This window comes from Rattus rattus, chromosome 3 (genome assembly GCF_011064425.1).
Source record: "Rattus rattus isolate New Zealand chromosome 3, Rrattus_CSIRO_v1, whole genome shotgun sequence".
Taxonomy (NCBI): Eukaryota; Metazoa; Chordata; class Mammalia; order Rodentia; family Muridae; genus Rattus; species Rattus rattus.
The window spans coordinates 36,519,388-36,543,579 of record NC_046156.1 but is presented as its reverse complement, the minus strand read 5'-3'; the positions used below and the strand labels follow the sequence as shown (position 1 = coordinate 36,543,579).

The window sequence follows — 24,192 nt, the reverse complement described above, 5'->3', positions numbered from 1 at the left end:
TAAAGAAAATATCCAATAAAAGAAAAGAAAAAAGGGAAATAAGGTCTGGGCTATGACTTTAGCAGGGCTTTAGGTGGGATCCCGGGGCCCATCCTCAGCTCAGTCAGTCTTCAGTTTCAGGACTCAGGCGTGAAGAGGGGAGGGGTCTTGGTAGACATTTAAGTCTAAAATCCCAAAAACTACTACTGCAACCTGCAGCATGTGTGGTCGGTGATCCAAGGACATGGAAGTACCTTCATGAAGGGACAGCGACAGTCTGACAAGGTCTTCCTGGGTGACTACAGTCCATGCCATCATTTCCTGGTGTGTGTGTGTGTGTGTGTGTGTGTGTGTGTGTGTGTGTGTGTGTGTGTCCCCTTCTGTCCATCCATCTGTCTGTCTGTGTGGTAACTGAAGGAGGGAAGGAACAGAAAGTACGTTGTATGAATGCCGAAACTGGGTGTACTGTAGAAGAGCTCTCAGGCAGTTTGGAGGTCACAGGGCACACGGACGAGGGTAGGGCCAAAGGTCAAGTTGATCGGGCTGGGTAAAGGAGATTTCACTTTTATTTTACAAAGATCAAACCCCAGAGGAGATTCTTGCCCAGCACTGAACGATGGCTAGTTATGCCAACAAGTCTTAGGGGTCTCCATCACAATGCCTGGGTTATCTCCTGCCACCTTTGCTCTAAGAAGCAAAGAGAAAAATGGCTGGAAAACTGTTCCAAAGAGAAACCTTAAAATGCTCGGTACTGGCTACTTTTATGTCAACTTGACACACACTGACATAGAGTTATCTGAAGGGACGGACCCTCCATTGAGAAAATGCCTCTGTAAGATCCAGCTGTGTGGCATTTTCTTACTCAGTGATTGATGGTGAAGGATCCAGCCCACTGTTGGCGGTGCCATCCCTAGGCTGGTGGTCCTGGCAGCTTAAGAAAGCAGGCTGAGCAAGCAATGGGGAGTAAGCCAGTAAGCAGCACGCCTCCATTTTTTCTGCATCAGCTCCTGCCGCCGGGTTCTTGCTCTGAGTTCTTATCCTGACTTCCTTCCGTGATGAACAGTGATATGGAAGTGTAAGCCAAATAAACCCTTTCCTCTCCAACTTGTTTGTTAGTCATGGTGTTTCATGACTCTCTGAGGAGCTGTGAGAAAGAGGTCGCTGCAGGGCACGTCCATCACTGTGTGTGATTTCCACATCCCCTGAATGGGATGACTTCACACCCCCTCACCTGTCTCAGAATTTGCTGGAGTAACAGCCTGCTCTCCAAAAGCACTGTTGGGACTTGTCTTATAGGCCTTTCAGATGCTCTACCAGCTTGCTTTCTGATTTATTGAGTTATTTATTTACTTACGTTTTTTACTACTTTATGATCTAGTGTTTGTGAGATACCATGTTCTGTTAAGGTACCTCCACCATTACACACCATTACACACACACCATTACACACACACACACACACACACACGCGCACGCACACGCACATGTACACATATTCTTTCTGTGCTTTTAACAGAGAATAATAGCCACTCTGGAACTATTGGTTAATGGGGGTTGGAAGGGCCTTGTGTTTATCCTTTGGCTCCTGTCTCCCCTCACTCACTTCAATGTTAATCTTCCACCTTTATTATCTCTCTGTACTCTAACATGCTCATCTCATAACTCTGCTCCCTTCTGTTGTAGGCATGATGAAGCCTCCGGGGCCTACAGGAGCCACTGCTCCTTCAGGGCTGCTGCCCCCAGGTCCTTTACCTCCTGGACCCCCACAGTTTGGTCCCAATGGAGCCCATGCCCCAGGCCATCCTCCTCAAAGGTGAGCTAAGTACATTTCAGCCCTCATTTGAATATGCCCTAAAATTCTCTTCCAGAGGACCCTCTGAGCTTGTGTGTTTCTTGGTTGAAAGTTTAATTTCTTGCTACATTTCATATCTTTAAAAAAGAAATGTTTACTAGAGAACTGCATTTACAAAGCAAAGCTTTTAGAAAAATCTAGGGACAGAAAAGTTAGTCTGTATTTTAGAAGACATAAAAAAAATGGCCCGTGTTAATGCCATGCAATTTAGTGTGGGGTTATAGTCAGCGTATTTTGTTTAGAGTTTCATGTTGGTCTCTGGTTCCTTTAGACCTCTAGTCTCTATGTATCGTACAAAATATTAGGGTCATTTTGGGCTTGGTAGCAAATATCTTTAATCCCAGCTCTGGAGAAGTAGAAGTAGGCAGATCTCGGTGAACTTGAGGCCAGCCTGATCTACACAGTAAGTGCCAGGCCAGCCAGGGCTACATAGTGAGACACAGCCCACCCCCTCCCTGCCCCTGCCCGCCCCCTGTGACCATCTCAGACCAAAACACCAAATCAAGACTTGCCATTCCCTTCTCCAGAGCTGCCCCTCACACCTGAGCTCCTTACCAGCAAGTGCTTAATAAAAGTTTTAAGGTCAAATAGGATTGAGGTCAGTAATAGAGTCTAAGAGTTTGGTAGGGAAAGAATACCTAGGCCAGTGAGGGACTCTTAATTGGCAGGCCTGCTGCAAAAGCGCTCAAAAAAAAAAAATGCAGCTTCTGTTTGTTTGTAATGCATTGGAAAAGAGGAAGTCAGGGGCAGGCCTCGGAAAGCCAAGAACTACAGGCCTGAGATCTTCAGAGCCTGTGACCCATGAGGTATTATCGTCTGGGACAGAGCCAGCAATGCACACACCTCAAGGCTCGGAAATCCCAATGTTATTTGTCCCACAAGCCACAGTCCAGCTCCCAGGTGCATTTACCTTGGAACCGCTCCCAGAGTGGCCCGAGGCCCCGTTTCCTAGTTCCTTTCCCAGGTTGCCAGGTGGAGTGGAGGAGGGGCACAGGAGTCAGTCTCTAGTGTGAACCTTCAACTTTGAGGAAGGTTGTCTGGCAGGCTGTCTGTCCTTCCTGCCCCAGGTTCTGAAAGCATCAGGTACTGCTCCTGTGGGGCTCCTGAGTCAGACACTGCTGGATTCTATTTGTTGTGGTGACTGCCACCCAGATGTAGCTATGGGATCACAGAGCAGCTTCACACGGGAGACAAGAGTTGGAGTTTAATTTGTGTGCATGCCTGTTGTGGCTTGTGCACAAAGCAAGAATTCATGTCTTGTGACATGACCTTACTGTCTTTAGTCTCCAAGGCATGATGGATGGGTCAGGAGTGGGCACAATGCTGAGGACCACTGGGTACAGTGGCATGTAACGGTACTGTGGAATACTGAGATCAGAGGACTATTATGAGTTCAAGGCTAGCCTGAGGTATATAGTTTCAGGCCAGCCTGGGCTGCAGAGTAAATCTCTGCCTCAGGAAACCAAGAGTAATCTTACCTTGGATCCTGTAAACTATACTGTTAGGCAAGTACACCCACTGGGGCATAAAGACATGACCGTTATTGGGGAAACCAATAGCTTTTTTTTTAAATTGAATTTGAAGCCCACTCTGCAAAGGACATCATGGTGGCTACTGTGAAGTGGGTTAGAAGCCTGTTCTGGCGAGGTCTCTCTAAGGCATAATCTACTCTTGTTTATCTAAATGAACATATAAGTAAAATCCTTCCTGGTATTTTAATGTAAGTATATATAAACTCAATATAAATGTATGTTTATATTCATAAGACTGGTGCTGACAGACTGCTATAAAAGCAGCTCAAGAAATACAGCTTGTGTTGGAGTTTGTAATATGTTGAGAAAGTCAGAAAGCGCCCCAGGAAAGCCTTGATCAGAAACGTCTCCTTTTGACGGGGGATTACTGTGCAGAGACGCAGAACTGAGCAGAGTACTGAGAACAAGGGACAGCTGAGTGCTTGGCCTGAACAGGGACATCACTTCTTCCTATGTTCAGCAAATACTGCAGGGGAGGGGGTAAAAACACGTGGGAGCCAGAGGATGGGAGAGGTGCTCTGACGTGCTCCTCTGGTCATGATGTCATCAGTGTAACCTTAAGCACAAAGGAGCTGTGGAAACCTGCATAGGACCTATACAAAATCAGGTCCTCTACATTCCGTCATGGATCTGAGGGGGGGTGGAGCACTCATGAAGTCCTCTCCTAACCTGAGGAGCTGTTGGCAGTCAGTGGTAACCAGGGATGGAGGGTCTGCCATCTTTTTCAGTGAGGTAGCCGTTGGTAAGTTACCCATACTCCAGGAAGTAGCCTTCCACTCCTGTTCATCTGCTTGACACTAACTAAACTTACTGACTGAAAAACAGTAGCCCACCCTCCAGACACACACCAAACCATGGAAGCTAGTTGGGAAGAATGGTATGAACAGGAATGGGAAAAGGGTAAGAGAGAGGACTGGGGAATTCATATGACCACAGTGCATTGTATAAATATATGAAATTGTCAAAAACGATCTTGAGTTTTAAAAAAAAAATCTAAGGAAAAAGAAAGAAGAAAAAAGTAAGCAAGATAGCAAGAAAACAAAAAAGAAAGGAAGAGAGGGAGAGACAGAGAGAGACAGAGTCAGGGAGAGAGAGAGGGAGGGAGGGAGGGAGGGAGGGAGGGAGAGAGAGAGACAGAGACAGAGACAGAGACAGAGACAGAGAGAGAGAGAGAGAGAGAGAGAGAGAGGAGGGAGAGGGAGGGAGGGAGGGAGAGACAGAGACAGAGAGAAGACAGAGTCAGAGAGAGATATCCTAGATGTAGCTTCTGCCTCAGTGGCAGCATATCCTGGAGTGACATGAGGAAGTAATCTTGTCAGTCCAGAAGAAGGTTGAAGACCCAGGACAGGCCATTACTGTAAACTCCCTCCCTGCCTTTTCAGGACTTTAGAAGAGAAATGCAAAGACAGAACCAGTGGTTTTGAGAACAAATTTGGTCACTGGTGTTGACCTAACAGATAGATCTCTTTGATGTATTGTCACTTCTGGGAATGGCATCATGAGCCCAGCAGAGGGCTGGCATCCAGAGGAGTGGAGACTCCAGGGACAGGTCATATTTGCCAGACATGCCTCAGGGGGTTGTTGGCCACACAAGGTCTATTGTTCCCCCCCATGCATGGTGTGGTCTACAGGTTATAATGAAGCTGGGAAATTCCTGGGGCTTAGTGACACTGCGGCATCTGAATGCCATCATCCCCAACACATTACCCACGTGCTTGGGGTGCCACTGGCGTTCACTGCCAGCACAGAGCACTGGGTAGGGATGCAGTGCCCACACTAGGTGAGGTGTTTCCCACAGGATCAGTCACTATTTCAGAGTGCTCCCCTACTTAGAGGAGGAGTCTGTTGTGACTCACTGCGGTGTGAAGCAGTAGCTGCTTGAAGGAGCGACTCCACTACATCACTTGCTTGTGCTCTTTCCCTTTTACTCGATTTCTTCCCGTGTTGTTTTGCTCATCCTGGATCTAAGAACAGCAGGATGCATATACACTGTAGCCTAAGTGTGTGGTAGGCTCTTCCATTCAGGTCTGCATACCCTCTGATGTCTGTACAGTGGCAAAAACCACCCAGTGACACATTTCTCAGAATGTCCTGTTGTTGGCTGGTGTGTTACTAACCTAACCTTGTTGCTTCCTCATCATTCATAGTTAACATCTCTACTACACGGTCATGAGGATTTTGTGTGCAAACTACCTTGCACACACAGCACACAGAACTCACTACAGTCCGTACATGTCAGTACCCTCAGTACACTCAGTACATGTCAGCAGCTCTCAGAGTCGTCTCATTGGATACAGTATGCCATATCATTGGATAGAAAGTCCACTTGCTGCTATCTGTGGATTGCCCTGCCTTAGTCTGGTATCTTCTAGGAAGCTTGATTTCAGAATCTACGTCGACTCTGATCGAAAGGAAGCACAGTTAGGTCCTATACTGCCCCCTGCACGTCTTTACCGGGTTCAACTTAAATATTGACCTGAAAGTCAGAAGTAGGTTTGAAAGCTAGAAATGTCAGGAGGGAAGTCTAATATCTCAAGCTAGGTTTCCAGGTTGCCTGCTCTCTGCCCCACGGGACGCGTGTCTATACACACGCGTCAGGTCAAAGGCAAAGAGCACAGTGATCATGAGATGAGTCACAGGAATCTGATGGCAGAGGCTGTCAGAGGAGAGCAGATGTGTGTGACCTTCCTCTGTCTCTCCCTCTGTCTCTCCCTTCTCTTCTTTCCTTTCATTCATTCCTCCTTCTCTTCTTTGCATTTTTCTTTTATGTTTTAAGAAACTTTTCAAAAATAAAATTTTAACTTACTGTTTGAGAATATTATATATATACATATATACATATACATACATATATTCATACATACATACACACACACACATATATATATATATACATATATATGTATATATACTTCTTCAGCTCCTCTCACAACCTCAGGGACCCTCCTTACTTCTTTGCTCTCTTTCTTTTTTAATTTCACCGATCCCAGTTGGTACTGTCACTATGGCTGTGTGTGTATGGTCATCCACAGGAGCATGGACAACTGACCAGGGGCTACTTCTCTGAAGAAGACAGCTCCTCAGCCAGGGAAAAGGCCTGTGAGCCCCCCTCATTTGTGATGGACTTGCATGGTGGATGGGCTTGATCTTGTGTGGGCAGCTGTGGCTGTTGTGTGCTCGTGTGAGCAATGATCCTGCACATCTAGAAAGCACGGTTTCTCAGTGCTTTCCCACAATTGTAGGCTCTGACAGCCTTTCCGCCTCCTCCACAGTTATCCCCGAGCTTTGAAGAGAGCGACTATGGCATAGATGTGCCCTTCAGAGCTGCCTGCATCCTAGTCATTTTTCCCCCACACTTTGACCTGTCATTGTTACTCTGTTTAACCTCTGCTCATTATAAAAAGAAGCTTCTCTGATGAGTCCTGAGAGCCATGCTGACCCATGGGCATAACTATAAATATTTTTAGAGGGCATTTTGATCCTATGTCCATTCAGAAAACAATAGTGGTAGGCTCACCCCTGAGGCATGTGAGTTCCCTGACTGTGACTTCTTGGTCATATCTACAGTACTGAGCATTCATGTCCTCCTGAAGGGTGGGCCTTAAATCCAGTAGCACTTGGTTTCCCCCATAACACTCATACCACTATTGCAACCATGGGTGTATCTTACAGAGCTGGTCATTACTACAGTCCACTGGGTTGACAGCCGTGATCGCAGAATGAGAGTGTCGCTGACTCTCTTCCTCCTAGCAGTCTGCATAGCAACGTCTAGCACCATGAAAGCTAGCCAATAGGGAGGAGACTTTCAGTGTAATGTCAGTTTGGTCTTTCCGTGTCCTGTGACTCAAGTATGCTATGTCTTTAGCAAAAGGATCTCACTGGGAGGTTCTGCAGCATTATCACTGCCAGCCATAGCAATAGTGCTGTTTGGAAGGTGTTAGGAGACTTCCCTGACCAGTAACTTGTAGCTAAAAGGAGCCATCAGGCAAATGCAAATTAAACTACCTTGAGACTTCATTTTACCCCAGCCAGACTGCCTAGGATCAAGAAGAGAAATGACAAGTTCTGGAGTGGATGTGGGGAAAGGAGAAGCACTGTTCACTGTTGGGAGTGCAAACTGGGATAGCCACGAAGGGGAGCAATGTGGGCTCCTAAAAGGCTAGAAATAAGTAGATCTACCCTGAGATCCAGCTATGCCACTCTTGGGCATATACCAAAGGTCTCTGTGTCCTACTCCAGAGCTGCTCCCTGCTTATCCATGTTCCTCGCTGCTCGATTTATAATAGCCAGGAAATACACATGGTCTAGGTCTCTACCAGCTGAGGCATGGGTGATGAGAAGCCAGAACTGCTGCAGAGTGGAATTTATTAGCTGTAAAGGAAAATGGAATTTTCAGGTAAATGGATGGAACTGGACATAATCATTCTGAGTGTGGTCGACCATACCCAGAAAGGCAAATGCCGTATGTCCTCTCTGATATTTGGTAGCTGTAGATGTTTACATTGGGGTACTTTAGAAGCCAGGAAATTAGAAAGGGGCCCTTGTGTTTGTGTTGAGGGGAGAATAGTGGAGGAGGGACAGCCACACAGACGGTATGGGGCAGGGAAGAGAAGAACAAACGGGAGGGGAAATGTTTAAGAGGGGAAGTAGATGGGCAGAAGGCCAGGGCACAGGAAAGCATCCGAAGAGAGATAGACAGCACTACAGAGCTTTGGAAAAGCTATATAAATCCTACTGTCTCAGTCACTATCCGATCGCTGTGCAAAGACATCATGGCCAAGGCAACTCTTCCAAAAGAAGGTATTTAACTGGGGGATTGCCTATGGTTTAATCCATCTTCATCATGTCAGGGAGCACGGTGCCATAAAGCAGCCGCTGGAGCAGTGCTCCACAGGCGGGGGTGGGGTGCGGGGAGTGGTGACCAGACAGACAAACAGAAGGGAAGGTGGACTGGGCCTGGCACAGGCTTTTGAAACTTCAAAACCCACCTTGAGTGACAAACTTTCTCCAACAAGGCCGATCTTTCTGATCCTTCTAATCCTATCAGAGTTCCACTCCCAGGTGACTGAGCATGAAATGAGCCTATGGGGCCATTCTTAATCCAACCAGCACACCTACTATTTTAAAGGTTTCCTCAAAACAAGTGTGTGTGTGTGTGTGTGTGTGTGTGTGTGTGTGTGTGTAGATACATATATGCATATATATACATATACACATATGTAGTATATTGTATATATATATGCATATGTATGTATATATGTATATAAGTGTATATATGTCTGTGTACATATATGTATATGTGTGTATGTATATAGGTGTGTGTATATATATACATATATATATATATATTTAAATAAAAATGCCAATTGCTGGTACAACTTCGCTTTCCTTTTTCTTTTACGGTCACTGTGTAACAGCTGTAAGTGATGATCTTCCTGCCTCGCCCTCCCTACTGAGGGGGTTCACTCATGTGTCCCTAAGGCTGACTCTGTTACCCTTCTTTGTGGTTGCCAATATCTCATTCCTACATAGGCTCAGCCACAGAGATGGGACTTTTGCCAATTCACACTGAGTTGCTGTGTTGACTTAGTGTGTAAATGCGCACATGGTTTTTAGAACAGCGATATTTCAGGGCTGGAGAGTCGTCTTGGTTTGTTAGAAGCACCTGTTGCTCTTCCAGGGCACCTGGGTTTGGTCTCCAGTACACGTAAGGTTGCTCACAACCATATGTAAGTCCAGGCGTCTAACACTGTCTTCTATCTTCATTGGCACATGGTACAGGGAAAACATGTATATGCATACAAATAAAAATGAATAGGGCTGGAGAGATGGCTCAGTGGTTAGGAGCGTATACTGCTCTTCCTCAGGACTTGAGTTCAATTCCCAGCACCCATATGAGATGACTTAAAACTGCCCATAACCCCAGCCCCAGGGGATCTCACACCTCTGACCTCTGCAGACACTTGCATTCATGTGCACATCCCCCCTTGGCATACACAGAATTAAAATAATAATAATAAATCTTAAAAAATAAAAAAGTATTAAAGAACTGTTATTCTAAAAGAAATATCAGATAAAAACTGGAAGTCATACGTAGTCATTTGTTCTTTTGATCGTGGCTGAGGCAGGATAACTATCTAAACTTTTAAACTTCACGAGTATTTTTAAAGCTTTCTACCTAAGGCATTGCTAGGTGAGATTAATCTGTTAAAATTTATACTCTTAAAAGTCAGTAGTTTCATCATAAGGAAAAAATGACGGCTAGTCAACTGTAAGCCATCTATTTTGACCAAGAAATAGTGAGTTAGGGAAGGAGGAGACCCAGCTTCTCAAACTCTATTTAGAAGACTCTACTAAGTTATTAGACACTGGTTGCAGTGTAAACAGGGGTAGGTATGGAAGTAAGGCCAGGCCGTGTTTGCTTGTTTGCTTGTTTGCTTGTTTGCTTGTCTGCTTGTTTGCTTGTTTGCTTGTTTGCTTGTCTGCTTGTTTGCTTGTCTGCTTGTTTGCTTGTTTGCTTGTTTGCTTGTTTGCTTGTTTGCTTGTTTGTTTGTGGTGCTGAGGCTTGGCCCCCTGGCCTTGCACATGCTAGGAAAGTGTTCTTTCCCAGAGCTACGTTGCCATCCTTTTTTTTTCTTTTTTAAAAAATTGGATGTTTTCTTTATTTATATTTCAAATGTTATCCCTTTTCCTGGTTTCCCCTCCGGAAACCCCCATCCCATCCGCCCTCCCCCTGCTTCTGTGAGGATGCCCCCCCACCTACCCACTCCCTCCCACCTCCCTCCCACTTCCCCTATACTGGGGAAATGAGCCTTCATAGGACCAAGCCTCCCTCCCCCACTGATGCTCAACAAGGCCATCCTCTGCTACATTTGTAGCTGGAGCCCTGGGTCCCTCCATGTGTACTCTTTGGTTGGTGGTTTAGTTCCTGGGAGCTCTAGAAGTCTGGTTGGTTGATATTGTTGTTCTTTCTATGGGGTTGCAAACCCTTCAGCTCCTTCAGCCCCTTCTCTTAGTGCCTTTCCCCCCCTTTCTTTAGTGTGTGTGGGTAGTTATGGTCCTGTGGTGCTAGGACCCAAACCTGGGTCCTCTGCAAGAGCAACAAGTTCCTTTAACCACTGGGCCACCTCTGCAGCCGTTTTTTGTTTTTTGTTTTTTTTTTTTTTAGTGTTTTTCACTATGGAAACCATAGGATTTGATTTTCTCCTCTCTAAAGACTTAATATTTAAAAATTCAGATTTTGTTTCAGTCAGGTCTTGAATAATTGCTACTCTAGTTCACTTTGTGCTGCTGCTGCTGCTGCTGCTGCTGCTACAGAGATCCGATAGTAGGCGTTACAGAAGGCAGGCGTTTATTTCTCACCAATCTGGAGACTGCAAAGGCCAAGGTGGAGGCTCCAGCATGAAGGCTGCTTGCTGGATCTAACATGGTACCTTGGATACTGGAGGAAGGACCAAGTGCTTCCTCCTGCTTTGGAAAGGAGACCACGCCCCATTTATGAGATGGGCTCCTCTGTAGCCTCCCCATACTATTACCTTTCAATATTAGAATTATGAACGGGACATGGTTAAACCATACTTACACCATATCTCCAAGAATTGACAAACTTTAATGCAGGGCGTCCTTCTTGGCCCATTTGTTCCCAACTTAAAAATGGGCAGCACTTGAGCAGAGACATAGATCAATGCTACCAAGGTTTAAGATGAGATTGAGACACAATTTTGGTAGTTATACGACTTCTCAAAGTGGGTACTTGGTGGTAGCTCAATTCTTTCCTGATATTAAATGAAACAGTGAGTTAAAATCTGTATCTGAGTATTTCTTAGTCCCCTCCAAATATAACTCTGGTTGTCATTTTTAACCACAGTGTGTTGTAGTAGGAAAAGGTTTATCTTTCCCACCTGTTTTCACAGTTGGAAAGTGCAGAGGGGTTGGGAGGAAGAGGCAGGCATCTGGTGGCTTCCTAGGCCAGGCTGGGTTTGCTACCTCTGATAGCCACGCTGTGTGCAGTGGGAGAGTAACAAATAAGATGGTTTTTGTTAAGTGTCCTGCTTTTTCTTTCCCTTACGTATATAATAGCTTGGTTATGTATTTATTTCTATTCTAAATAATTTTAAAATGGATATTACATTTAAAAACCGATATGTTTAAGACTAAGAATGTTTAAGCTTCTCAGAAAGAGACAATTTGTTTATAAATTTTGTAACCTACCTCCTGGTGCATAAGAAATGGACAGTAAGTAGGTATTTATGGGTTAAAGTAGTATCTGGTGGTTGTACAGTTTCTCATTCTGCATTTTAAATCTTTAATCATTTTTTAATTTAACAACACTTATTTATGTGTGCATCTATGTGCACATGGGTGACAACAGAAGCCAGAGGGCATGGGATCTCCTGTAGCTGGGGTTTCTGACACTTGTGAACCACCTGATACGGGGGCTGAGAATCAGACTATGGTCCACTGAAAAAGCAGCGTGTGTTCTTAACCAGCAGTCTCTCCAGCCCCAAATCTTTACCCTTTGTTAAAAATTAAACAAAACAAAATGAAACATCCCTCCCCCAACCAGAGACTATTTATGTCACCATTTCCGTTTGAAAGATACTATGTCCTAACTGAAATGGCTACAAAGAAAAAAAAATTGAGCCATAGAATTTTATATTTAAAGAATATTATCTTTTGTAAATCACTTCTGCAAATTATTTTTGGTTCTCAAACAATTAAATACCCTTTCCCCCATTTAGCTGCTGCTTTCCCAGGGCTATGTATCATGTCCAAACTCAGTAATGCACTTCAATTATCTATAGAGTTACTCCTGTGCCAATTCCCCATGAGCTTTAGGGAATGAAGTGTCGTTTCTTGACAAAGCAAAGATAAAATGTTTCTTTTTTTTTGTAGCAGTGAATTTACCAGTCAGGTCTTTGTGCAGTTCTTGAAATCATTTGTCAGCCCAAGACAAGGGTCACATTTCAAGCTGCATGTTTTGCCAGTATCCTGGAGTAAATAGAGACACAAAGAAAACTTACTCTCAAAAGCTAACTTTTGGGCCAAGAGGGCTCAGTGCAAAGGCAGATTACAGCAAACCTTAAAACCTAGACTTGACTCTAAAGACCCACGTGGTGGGAGGAAAGACTCCTGCAAGTTGTCCTTTGATCTCTAACCCTGCACTGTGACGTGTACATACACACATACACACACAGTAATACACATTTTAATTACCTTTGCAATCCTTTATCTTTATTCTTTCTATTTTCCCAAAATATATTAAAATTGAAGAGTACTTAATCTAATTATGTTGGTTCGTCTAAAATTTTTGGCAGAGAGGCATTTTTCTTAGAAATATTTTGGGATTAAAACATTATCAACTCCAGCAGCAAACCACTGAACTGAGAGCAGGACCCCCATTGAAGGAATCAGAGAAAGGACTGGAAGAGCTTGAAGGGGCTCGAGACCCCATATGAACAACAATGCCAAGCAACCAGAGCTTCCAGGGACTAAGCCACTACCCAAAGACTATACATGGACTGACCCTGGGCTCCAACCTCATAGGTAGCAATGAATATCCTAGTAAGATCACCAGTGGAAGGGGAAACCCTTGGTCCCGACAAGACTGAACCCCCAGTGAACGGGATTGTTAGGGGAGGGTGGTAATTGGGGGAGGATGGGGAGGGGAACACCCATATAGGGGAGGGGGAGGAGTTGGAGGGATGTTGTCCTGGAAACCGGTAGAGGGAATAAAAATTGAAATGTAAATAAGAAATACCCAAGTTAATAAAGATGGAGAAAAAAAAACATTATCAACTCTGCCTTAACAAATTATCTGCTGTAGACGTATTTGTCTTGTGAGGCACTGGGATAAGCCGTCTGCCCTTCCCTTACTTAGGACAAAGTGTGTGGTGCCGTTCTGGGGTAATCAGCAACGTTCACCAGAAGTGATGGCCTGAGGGCTTTTTGGGTTGTTCGTTTTAAATAATTATTCAGTTTGGAAAATAACACGATTAGGGAGTGCACTGTTGCAGGAAGTGTGCCCCTGAGACCCAGAAGAGGCTGCCCCCAGTGTTAAAGTGAGCTGTGGACTTCTCCTCAGCCAACACCTCTCTCAAAGGCCCCTAGCCTCTCCATGAGGGATGGCAGTGAAGACACAGTTGGAGGGAAATGGGCTCTGGTTGCAAATAAAGACCTTGAAGTCAGACCATGAGGTCTGGGAAACCTCAAGTTTACTCAAAAGTCAAAGTTAGTAAGAAAAGATTCATAATGACTCCAAGGTACTCATTAGCTTCCTGTGTTGTATCACCAGGATGGGACCACTGCTCAGTGGGAGCCATTGTTTAGGTCAAAACACTGACAAGGACACACAGCAGACATAGTTTTAAGCTAAATCTGAGGTAAAGCAGGATGAGATTTTTAGAAAGCAGACAACCTATTCCAAACCTCCTGCAACGTTGTAGAGCAATGGCAGACACCATTTTGTATGGGGTGCCCTGCTGAATTCAGGATGTAAGACAAGCCACCCTTTGTTTAAGAACTGGGTCTGAATGATCGCAAAGATGCGACCGTAAACCAAGGGTTCCTGGTTATTGTCAGTGTTGTTTTTGTTTTCTTCTGTTGATCATGTTCAGTGTATGTGGAGAGGCCTTGGGCTCATCCCTCCAAACTGACTTCCAAAGGTGGCTTTGTGTTCATGTTAGAAGCTCTTCTCTACCTTGCCATAGGAAACATGGGAGTAGAGATGTAGCCTGCTGCCATGTGGGTTATTTTGAACTCATACCAAGATTAAATATAGGATGCACAGTAATCAGACATCTTTCTTACCGTGTATAGAGGTCTTGTTTGTTTTAGAATATGTTCACTATTGTGTATGCTTAAGAAACAATGTGGTAGGGTTGGGGATTTAACTCAGTGGAGTGCTTGCCTAGCAAGCGCAAGGCCCTGGGTTTGGTCCCCAGCTCCAAAAAAAAGAAAAGAAAAAAAACAAAACAAAACAAAAAAAAACAATGTGGTACTATCAATATTGTTTGTTTCTTAGATTTCCGGGACACCCACCCGTCAATAATGCAGCACCCCCTTATGCATCAGGCCAGCCCCTGCCACAGTCATCTTACCCAGGTCCTGGGTCCACCTCCTCTGTCACCCAGCTGGGCAGTCAGTTCGGCTCCATGCAGATCAACAGCTATGGTAAGTGTGAATTGTCACTGTTTGTTCATGGTGCCTGTTCAGTGTTCTTTGTGCTGCTGGGGGTGAACCCAGAACCCCAGACACACTAGGCTACCACTGACCACTGAGCTTCATTCCCACCTCATCATTTCTTCTTTTTTAAGGCAGACGTAACTCTGGCACGACATGTTAAATGCTACCTTGTGCATAAACCATTGATACCATGTATGGCTCTGGTTATGTTTCTCCTGAGCATGTCGCTACTATTCTGATATAAACGAAGAACCCTCAAAGCACTCTGCATTCATTGCTGGAACAATAGAAAACCAAAAATGCTAATGTCACAAGTAAGCATTAAACAGAGTAATTATCTGAGGAATGGTGAGGTAGTTTCAAAATTGTATTGTTTAATACAAGACCTCAAGATTAAAAACAAAATGCTTATTTTTTTTCCTCAGAGAGTTTTAATTCTGTGTTTAGGTCCTTGGAAGAATTAAATCTCAGATGTCATAAACCAGAAAAGAGGAGAGAGCACAAACGCTCACTCTAGTAGCAGGGATGGCTACATGGCACACTTTAAGACAATGGTTCTCAACCTGTGGGTCAAAACCCCATTGTGGGTTGAATAACCCTTTCACAGGGATGGCCTAAGACCATCTCCATATCAGATGTTTATGTTACAATTCATAACAGTAGCAAAATTGCAGTTACGAAGTAGCAACGAAATAATTTTGTTTGGGAGTCTCTACAATATAATCCCACAGCATGAGGAGCTGTTACTGAAAGGTTGCAGCATTAAGAGGGTTGAAAACCACTGCTTTAGCTTTAAGGGATTCTGTCTCTGTCTCTGTCTCTGTCTGTCTGTCTCTCTCTCTCTCTTTCTCTCTCTCTCTCTCAGTTACTTTTCTATTGGTGTGATAAAACATTATGCCAGAAGCAACAATGGAGGAAAGGGTTTATTTCAGCTTATACTTCCAAACAACTGTATCCCTGAGGGAAGTCAGGCCAGGAATTCAAGGCAAGTACCTGGAGGCAGGAACATGGAGGCAGGAACTGAAGCAGAGAACCATGTTACTAGCCTCTCTGAAATGCTGGGTTCTCCTGCTGCAGCTGGGCTGTATTTTCACAAGTAGCCTCTCCTGGGCTCTCTTCAGGGACTCTGCCCTGTCACATGGCTCTGACCCTCAGCTTTTCCCCAGGACTCCTTCATTCCCAGAGCTTCAACTTCAATAGAGGTTGCACCTTGATCAATATCCTCTCCTGGTCAATCATTGTGCCAAACCTCAGTTGCTCTCCATGACTCTGTCCTGCCTTCAAAACCACTACCCCCTGGATACCAAGTTTGGCTGCCAGTGCAGGATAGTCTTGGTTTCCTCTGGACCACAGTCTGTGTGCTGACTCCAAGGAAGCACTCCCCCAGTGCCTCAGTGATCTGGGTCTTTTCTTAATCACAGCAGATCCTCTGGCCCCAGATGACCAGCATCCTTTTTTTTTCCAGCAAAGCAAACTTGTTCTCCTTTAGTCCAGTGGTTCTGGTCTGTTGTTCATTACAACCGGTTCTTCAGCTCCAGCTTATACCAAGGATTCCTAACATGACAATATCATACAAATGGCCCTAGTAGAGTCTTTGTTTTTCTCTGAAACTTTGTAAGTCAGGCCTCACAGAATTATCTTCTAAGTTCCAACAGAACAGCCCACTGATCTGCAAGAACTCAAAGGCCTTCCCAACCCAAAGTTCAAATGCTATGACCATCCAAAAAGACACATGGTCAGGTCTATAACAGCCATACCCCACAACTGCCTCCAATTTATGCCTTAGTTGGGGTTTTGTTGCTGTAATAAAACACCATGACCAAAATCAACTTGGGGAGGAAAGGGTTTATTTTGTCTTACAGCTTGTAGCCCAACCCCAGGGCAGTCAGGAAGCACTTGAGGTGGGAACCTGGACATGGAGACTGATACGGAGGCCGTGGAGGAGTGGTGTCTTACTGCCTTGCTCCTCACGGTTTGCTTGGCCTAATTTTTTTACAGAACTCAGGACCACCCACCTAGGAGTGGCACCGTCCACAGTGAGTGGGGCCTTTCTATGTCCATCATCAAGAAAATGTCCCGAAGGCCAGTCTGATGGGGGAAATTCTCTCAACTGAGGGTCCATCTTCTAAAAGGACTCTAGCTGCATCAAGTTGACATTAAGCTAGCCAGCATATTCCCTTACTACTCAAACCTAGTTTGTTAGAAGTAGTGATAACTACCTCCCAGAATATTTCTGATCTTTTCACGAATTTCCAGATGGATGACTTAGGAAGCAACTACATTGCACAAAAGACTAGGCCAGGAAACTAGCTGGGCTTCCAGTGTGAATGGCGAGCCTGCCAGCAGCCTGAACCTTCCCCCTTGTAAATCTGTCTGCTCTGAAATTGATTGGTCAAGTCAAACTCAGATGCTCTATACAGAACTTCTCTTTTGTAATCTAGATTTTATAGGATATATAGATGTTTTAAATTAGTGCATGGATCATGCGAAGTTAATGCAATTGGGTTAAAATATGCACTGTTAAGAAGTCTCTCACTGAATGGCTAAGATCAAAAACTCAGGTGTCAGCAAATGCTGGCGAGGATGTGGAGAAAGGGGAACACTCCTCCATTGTTGGTGGGATTGCAGACTGGTACAACCATTCTGGAAATCAGCCTGGAGGTTCCTCAGAAAATTGGACATTGAACTACCTGAGGATCCAGCTATACCTCTCTTGGGCATATATCCAAAAGATGCCCCAACATATAAAAAAGACACGTGCTCCACTATGTTCATAGCAGCCTTATTTATAATAGCCAGAAGCTGGAAAGACCCAGATGCCCTTCAACAGAGGAATGGATACAGAAAATGTGGTACATCTACACAATGGAATATTACTCAGCTATCAAAAACAATGCCTTTTTGAAATTCATAGACAAATGGTTGGAACTGGAAAATATCATCCTGAGTGAGGTAACCCAATCACAGAAAAACACACATGGAATGCACTCATTGATAAGTGGCTATTAGCCCAAATGCTTGAATTACCCTAGATGCCTAGAACACAAGAAACTCAAGACGGATGATCAAAATGTGAATGCTTCACTCCTTCTTTAAAAGGGGAACAAGAATACCCTTGTCAGGGAATAGAGAGGCAAAGATTAAAACAGACACAGAAGGAACACCCATTCAGAGCCTGCCCCACACGTGGCCCATACATATACAGCCACCCAATTAGACAAGATGGATGAAGCAAAGAAGTGCAGGCCAACAGGAGCCGGATGTAGATCTCTCCTGAGAGACACAGCCAGAATACAGCAAATACAGAGGCGAATGCCAGCAGCAAACCACTGAACTGAGAATAGGACCCTTGTTGAAGGAATCAGAGAAAGAACTGGAAGAGCTTGAAGGAGCTCGAGACCCCTTACGAACAACAATGCCAAGCAACCAGAGCTTCCAGGGACTAAGCCACTACCCAAAGACTATACATGGACTGACCCTGGGCTCTGACCTCATAGGTAGCAATGAATATCCTAGTAAGATCACCAGTGGAAGGGGAAGCCCTTGGTCCTGCTAAGACTGAACCCCCAGTGAGCGTGATTGTTGGGGGGAGGCGGCAATGGGGGAGGATGGGGAGGGAACACCCATAAAAGAAGGGGAGGGGAGGGGTAAGGGGATGTTGGCCCGGAACCGGGAAAGGGAATAACACTCGAAATATATATAAGAAATACTCAAGTTAATTAAAAAAAAAAAAAAAGAAGTCTCTCACTGGGGTTGGAGAGACAGCTCAGGGGTTAAGAGCACTTTCTGCTCTCATAGTGAACCCAAGTTCTGTTCCCAGAACCCACATGACTTCACAACTGCCTATACCTTTAGCTCCTTCTTCATTCAGTGTGTGTGCCTACACACACACACACACACAAGCACATGTGCACACAAATACTAAATGTTTTTAAAATAGAAATTCCTTGCTAAAACTAGAAGTGCTGCTTGTATGCTCTTCTGAAACTTTATATCTGAAAAAAATGCTCCAAGTAATATTTATATCACTTTCTGTGGGATAATTTTAATTTGTGCTCACCATATATACATGAAAACGTAATTCATAAACATGTCCTCTTGGTTCGAGTATGGAAAATCAATGTCTCTGCCACATGCTTTGAAGGCACCAGAGCTCTGAGAAGTGTGGCCTCCTCTCTTCCACAGGTGTGGGCGTGACTCCCCAGGGCCAGGGTCCGCCTGGCCCCCAGTCAGCAGGCGCCTTCCAGGGGCCTCCACAGCCTACACAGCCATCTATTCTGCAGCCAGGACCTCAGGTTCCACCACCACCACCCACCGCCATGAACGGCCCTGGTGCCTCTCCAATGTCTGCACCAGCTCACAGGCAAGATGGACTTCCTGCGCCTACTCCTCTGAATGCCCAGTATCAGCCTCCACCTCCACCAGGCCAGACCCTGGGTGCTGGCTACCATCCACAGCAAGGTAAGGTGGACAGGGTGAGGCCAAGGCGGGGCGGCACCGGGGGTGTCCTTAGAGGAAGTCAGATCTGTTTCTGTGTCAGTGTGCGGGGACAGTCGTCTCTGGAAGGCATCAGAAGACCGAGTTAAACAGGGAGTGTAGGGGCTGCCTTTGAGCTTCCTGCTTTATTTAACAAGATGAACTTGGTGGCGTGCTTCACAGCGGTGTGATATCGTCCGTGAGTCTTACGCCTGGGTCTGGAGGCTGTCATTTCTTCATTATCTTTTCTTAAGCAGCCAACTATGGACCACAGATGGGAGGTGCACAGCTGTCCTACCCAGGAGGTTTTCCTGGAGGCCCTGCACAGATGGCTGGGCCAGCACCTCAGCTCCAGAGGAAGCTTGATCCAGACTCCATCCCCAGCCCCGTAAGTGTCCTCTGTCTCCCACACAGGAGCTCTTCCGCTTGTTAGCATTGAGTCCTCCGGGGGCTGTGGAAGGTCTGGGACACTGGCCATAGGAGGGGCCTCTGTTCTCACCTGTACTGTATCGGGTGGAGGCATACTCGGGTTCAGAGCCTTCTGAGGGCTAAGAGGGAGGGCTTGGCCTTCTGATCGGGGAAACTGTAAGCCATATTGAAAGGGGAACAGATACAGAGACAGAAGAAGAATTTTGGCTGCTTTTATAATTCTTTAAACTTGAAGATTTGCGACAAAGTATCGAATGTTTATAACAAACTTTATGATTCATTGAAAATTCAACCTTTAGCAGCTCTTCCTACCTTTTGCTGTTATGTTTATGGCTTCATTTCTTGTGGCCTGATTAGGGAAGATCCCCACAGATGCTTTGTTCCCAATCAGGTGCTATCCTGGAAGGTTCTGGAAACTTCATGAGGTATGAACTACCTAGAGGAAGTCAGCCTTTGGGGGTATCTTGTCCCGAGCCTGTAGTGGTTTGAAGGACAATATCTCCTAGAGGATTATCTGTTTGGATACTTGGTCCCCAGCTGATGGAACTGTTTGGGGAGGCTTAGAAGGTGTGGCCTTAATTGAAGGAAGTGTATCACTGGGAGTAGGCTTAGCCAGCTAAAGTCCTTTTCCAGCTGCTGGTTACTCTCTCTGCTTTGTGCTTGTGGTTCAAGATGTGAACTTTCAGCTTTCAGCTTCCTGCGCCTACCACAGTGCCTACCACATTCTGCCACAATATCCCTGCTGTTATGGACTCTAACCATCTGGAACCATAAACCTAAATAAACTCTTAGTCCTGTAAATCACCGTTTCCAGGATCTTTTAGCACAGCAACAGAAGAAGATTAATACATGGCCCCTTTCTGTTGTGCATGGGGCCAAGCAGCCCTGGACTGAGTCCTCTGAAACAGCCCACATAAACCTTTCTTCCGTTAAGGTGCTTATGCCAGAGACAAAACGTCTTTAACTAAAGCACAATCATTTGATTATTGTGTTAAAAATGTGTTTACCTTGAGCTTATTTTGAATGCCCATGTGGTTTCAGATAACCTCCCCCAACTCTTGTTCTCCCCAGGTCTATTCCTGTTACAGTTTCAGGCACTTTTAATATCCTTGCAGATGAACTTCCCAGTTCCCTAGCCTCCCAGGTTTCCACCTTCTCCTAACCTTTCCCAGACCTCACCCCAGGTCCTGTGACCACCAATTACCCCTGAGAGCATTGCATTCCATCTACTGCCTCCTGACCTTGTAGCTTATTCCCTTTGAAACCCAAAGCAACTGCTCTCTCCAGCGGATCTTACACACCTAATAATTTTCTTTGGCTTACATGTCTTTATCTCTTAACCATGTGTTTGTGTTGGCAGGTGAATTTGCGTTTGTGCCTTTGTATTTGTGTGTTGTACGTGAGTGTGCCTGGGTGTGTTTGTGAATGTGTAAGTCTCTATGTGTGCATGTGCATGTGTTTGTATGTGTTGTATACAGGTGTTCGTGTGTGCCTGAGTGTGTCTATATGTGTTTGTATGCACATGTGTCCTTTTTGTGTGGGTTTATGTGTGTAGAAGACTGTATGTATGTATGTGTGTGGTGTGTGTATATATATGTGTATGTATGTGTGCTTGTATATATGTTCATATGCATCTGTATGTGGTATCTGTACATGTATGCATATGTTTATGTGTAGGTATGTGTATATGTTTTTATGTTTGTGTATATGTGTATAAATGTCTGCATGTGTATGGTATGTGCATATATATGTGTGTATGTGTGTGGTATGATTACTTGTAGGTGTTTGTATGTGTATATATGTATGTGTGTATATGTATATATATGTGTGTGTATATATATATGTATGGGGGGTTCTTGTAATTGCCTGACACCTCTCCCCACTTAGTGTTAGGGTGCCACAATACTTAATCTTTGGAATGCCTTTTCTTTGTGGACATTTAGTCTCTACTCTTCTTGGACATTTAGTCAATATCATTCAGCCCCAAGAACCAGCAGCTGACATCAACTGAGAGCATTTCTGGAATTCTTGTTCTTGGGCCACATTCAGATTGTGGATGGTGGGTACACTGAAAAGAGAGGGGCACACTACTCGAGGTACTCTCATTCTTGGGGCTTCCAGCAAAAATGTGGATCCTCATAAAGAACTTTTCCCTGAAACCCAGCCCTAGCCTACCTGCCAGCTCCTTACCTGTAAAGCCTCAGACTAATCACGGACTCTCTCACACCTTCCTCTAATCCTATGATTAATTCCAGCTCTGTTCATCAGCTCTCCGTGGTGCAAGCCCAGCTGTATGAGACTCTGAGAGCCTCCTAACTAGCCCCGAAGTCACTGTGCCCAGGCTGTCCATCCAATTTAAGTCAGAGCAGATCCAAGCTCAGAACAAAGCTTGCCAGCACTCTTCTTTTATAGCTCGCAGTCAGTTCTTATGATTCCTCACACAATGCTCCACTGTTGGCCACTTCTGACTCCCCACTCCCCTCACAACATGTGCACACAAATACCAGATGCCTCTGATGTGGTCTCTCCTTTCCTAGGCATATGCAAGGCCTGACTCATACGGTCCTCATGTCTTTATTACCCTCTCAGTATCTCTGGAGTGATACTGGGGCTGGAGTATCATGTCTCTTCATGTCCACAATATCTAACTGCCTGGCAGAAGGCACATTAATTTGTACAGTTACTTGTCTGCCGCCATTCTTCTAGACTTGAACATCTGCTCCATAGGGCAAGATCTAGTTCGTCCACTGCTGTCCTCAGCACCTAAACAGAACCTGCTGCTCATGCTCGGTGGAGGGGGTGGGGAGGAGGGCAAACATTAATGAGAAGAAGGAGAAGCAGGTGCTGTGGTTCGTCATGAACATTGCAAGTGTTTATGTGCAAACCAGCCCCATGTTGTTTATCTTGGAGAAATCACAGGATGCCAGATGGAGCCTGTTTGTTTTCCTATGATGAAAACAACACATTTTTGTTAATGAAATAAACTCTTTCTTCTTGGAACAATTCCACGCTGCAATCCCGAGCGAGGGACCTAAGGCAGTTGACCCTTGACTGGTGGTCTTAGCCTCTTTATGGTATGGTGAAAGCTGCACTACTGAAGGTCTCCCTCACCCTCTTCTGCATTGCAAGAGACTGTTCAGGGGTTGTGTTCTTCCCCTCTTCCTTTCACTATGCACGGTTCAAACAGTCCTACCTCAAGCAGCCCCACTAACTGGCCGGGCATCCTAAGTTGCTGCTTCTTCTTCTGATACATTTCTTCCAAGAGCAGCGCCCCCTGTTTCCTCTCCCGATTGTGTTTTATGGTTCCACAACACTCATGGGAATGACGCCTGTGGCACATCTGAGGGGAGGGAGAGATCTGGATCTTCTGAGAGCGCTTTGACATCATCACATGTCACCGTGGACCATCTCAGCCCACACGGGCAGGTCACAGCCGAGTCACCGTTGGAGTTTCTGCTTATTGTCTCATTTCCGATGCTGTTTTTCAAGAGTGTGTGTTTAGGGTAAACCAAAAGCAATATTTTTTTTTAGCAATGGCTAGAACTATTTGATAATTACACTTCTCTGTGTCTTATTTTGAGGAGGTGTGGATTTAAATAGTAATGACTATCTATAACGTCGTTTCTTTGGGGACGGGGCTTTGCCAGTTGTGAATGGATAGTTTGAAATAAGGTTTTGGGAATATGGTCTACAGATTAGTGTGTGTGTACGCGACTGTGTCACGACAGTGTCTGCCTTAGACTTTGTTGGTCGGAACGATTACGCTAAATGCTAACATTTAATAATATAAAAGTTAGCCTTATTTTGAGTAGCCCAATTAGCTTGTGGTTAAATAATTACAGTGTTTTGATGATCCGCACACTTCTTTCTCGTGGTAGCATCTTGTCTGTGTCTTGCTGTGGTAGCAATGTCTGGAACACATTCTATATCTTTGTGTTTGTAACTATTCAAGCTCTGAGGAAGGCAGACGGCAGACAGATAAGGGTTTATATTCAGGCTTGGTCGGTTGCCAATATTCTTGGAACCCATGATACCGGCACCATCTGTGCTGGTTGAGGCTGGAGCAGAAGAGAACACTTCAGAGTTGGTTCAAAGTTGGCATTCATTTTAACAGTGGGAAACTGTGTATCTTTTAATTTTTATTGCAGACTACGTGCTCTCCATCTCCGCCTTCTTATTCCCAGGTTCTCTGCTGTTGTTTTCTTCCCCTCCCCCACTCCTTTTCTGAAGAAAGTGAGAATCTGGAGCGGAAAAGGAGATGGAGGAAGACAGTCCCTGGGGTTACTCTTGGTACCCCAAGAAGTATTCATTCTACTCAATTTTGCTCGCCCTTTTTTTTTACCCTAGACAGTTATAACAAAAAGAAAAAAATTAGAAAGAAATCTGTTCTAGTCTTCACCAGCAAATATTATTAGTAGAGAAATAAATATGTTTCTATGTTAGATGGCAACATTTAGGGACCTTTGCTCCTGAAGATTTCTAAATCTGCACCCCAAACCTTATATTCCCTGCACGGGTGGGGCAGGGGGACTTGAGAGGCAAGACTAGGAATAAGATGGATTCTCAGTACAAGGTAGGCAGCTTTAACTCACATTATATATGATTTCTTTTCTAGTTAGTAATTTTTGATTTATGATTTTTAGAATTTTCTTTTGATTGCAAAATGTAGTTTCTTTTTAAAAAAAGTTTCAAATTTCTTTTCTCTCTGAGGTATTTTTCAAATGCCCATCCATGGTTATG

At 44.8% G+C, this 24,192-nt stretch overlaps 1 protein-coding gene across 2 annotated transcripts in view; it reads left to right on the top strand.

Annotated features, from left to right (window-relative positions):
- Nucleotides 1–24,192, top strand: part of Sec24d (SEC24 homolog D, COPII coat complex component) — a 99,545-nt gene that overhangs the window by 6,667 nt on the left and 68,686 nt on the right. The window contains exons 2-5 of one of the 2 annotated variants that reach the window (XM_032897373.1): nucleotides 1,663–1,792; nucleotides 14,387–14,535; nucleotides 18,733–19,008; nucleotides 19,281–19,411. In XM_032897373.1, the coding sequence (XP_032753264.1) occupies nucleotides 1,663–1,792; nucleotides 14,387–14,535; nucleotides 18,733–19,008; nucleotides 19,281–19,411 (686 nt within the window). Of the gene's footprint in view, nucleotides 1–1,662; nucleotides 1,793–14,386; nucleotides 14,536–18,732; nucleotides 19,009–19,277; nucleotides 19,412–24,192 lie in introns of both variants that reach the window. The other variant, XM_032897372.1, reaches the window with a different exon arrangement.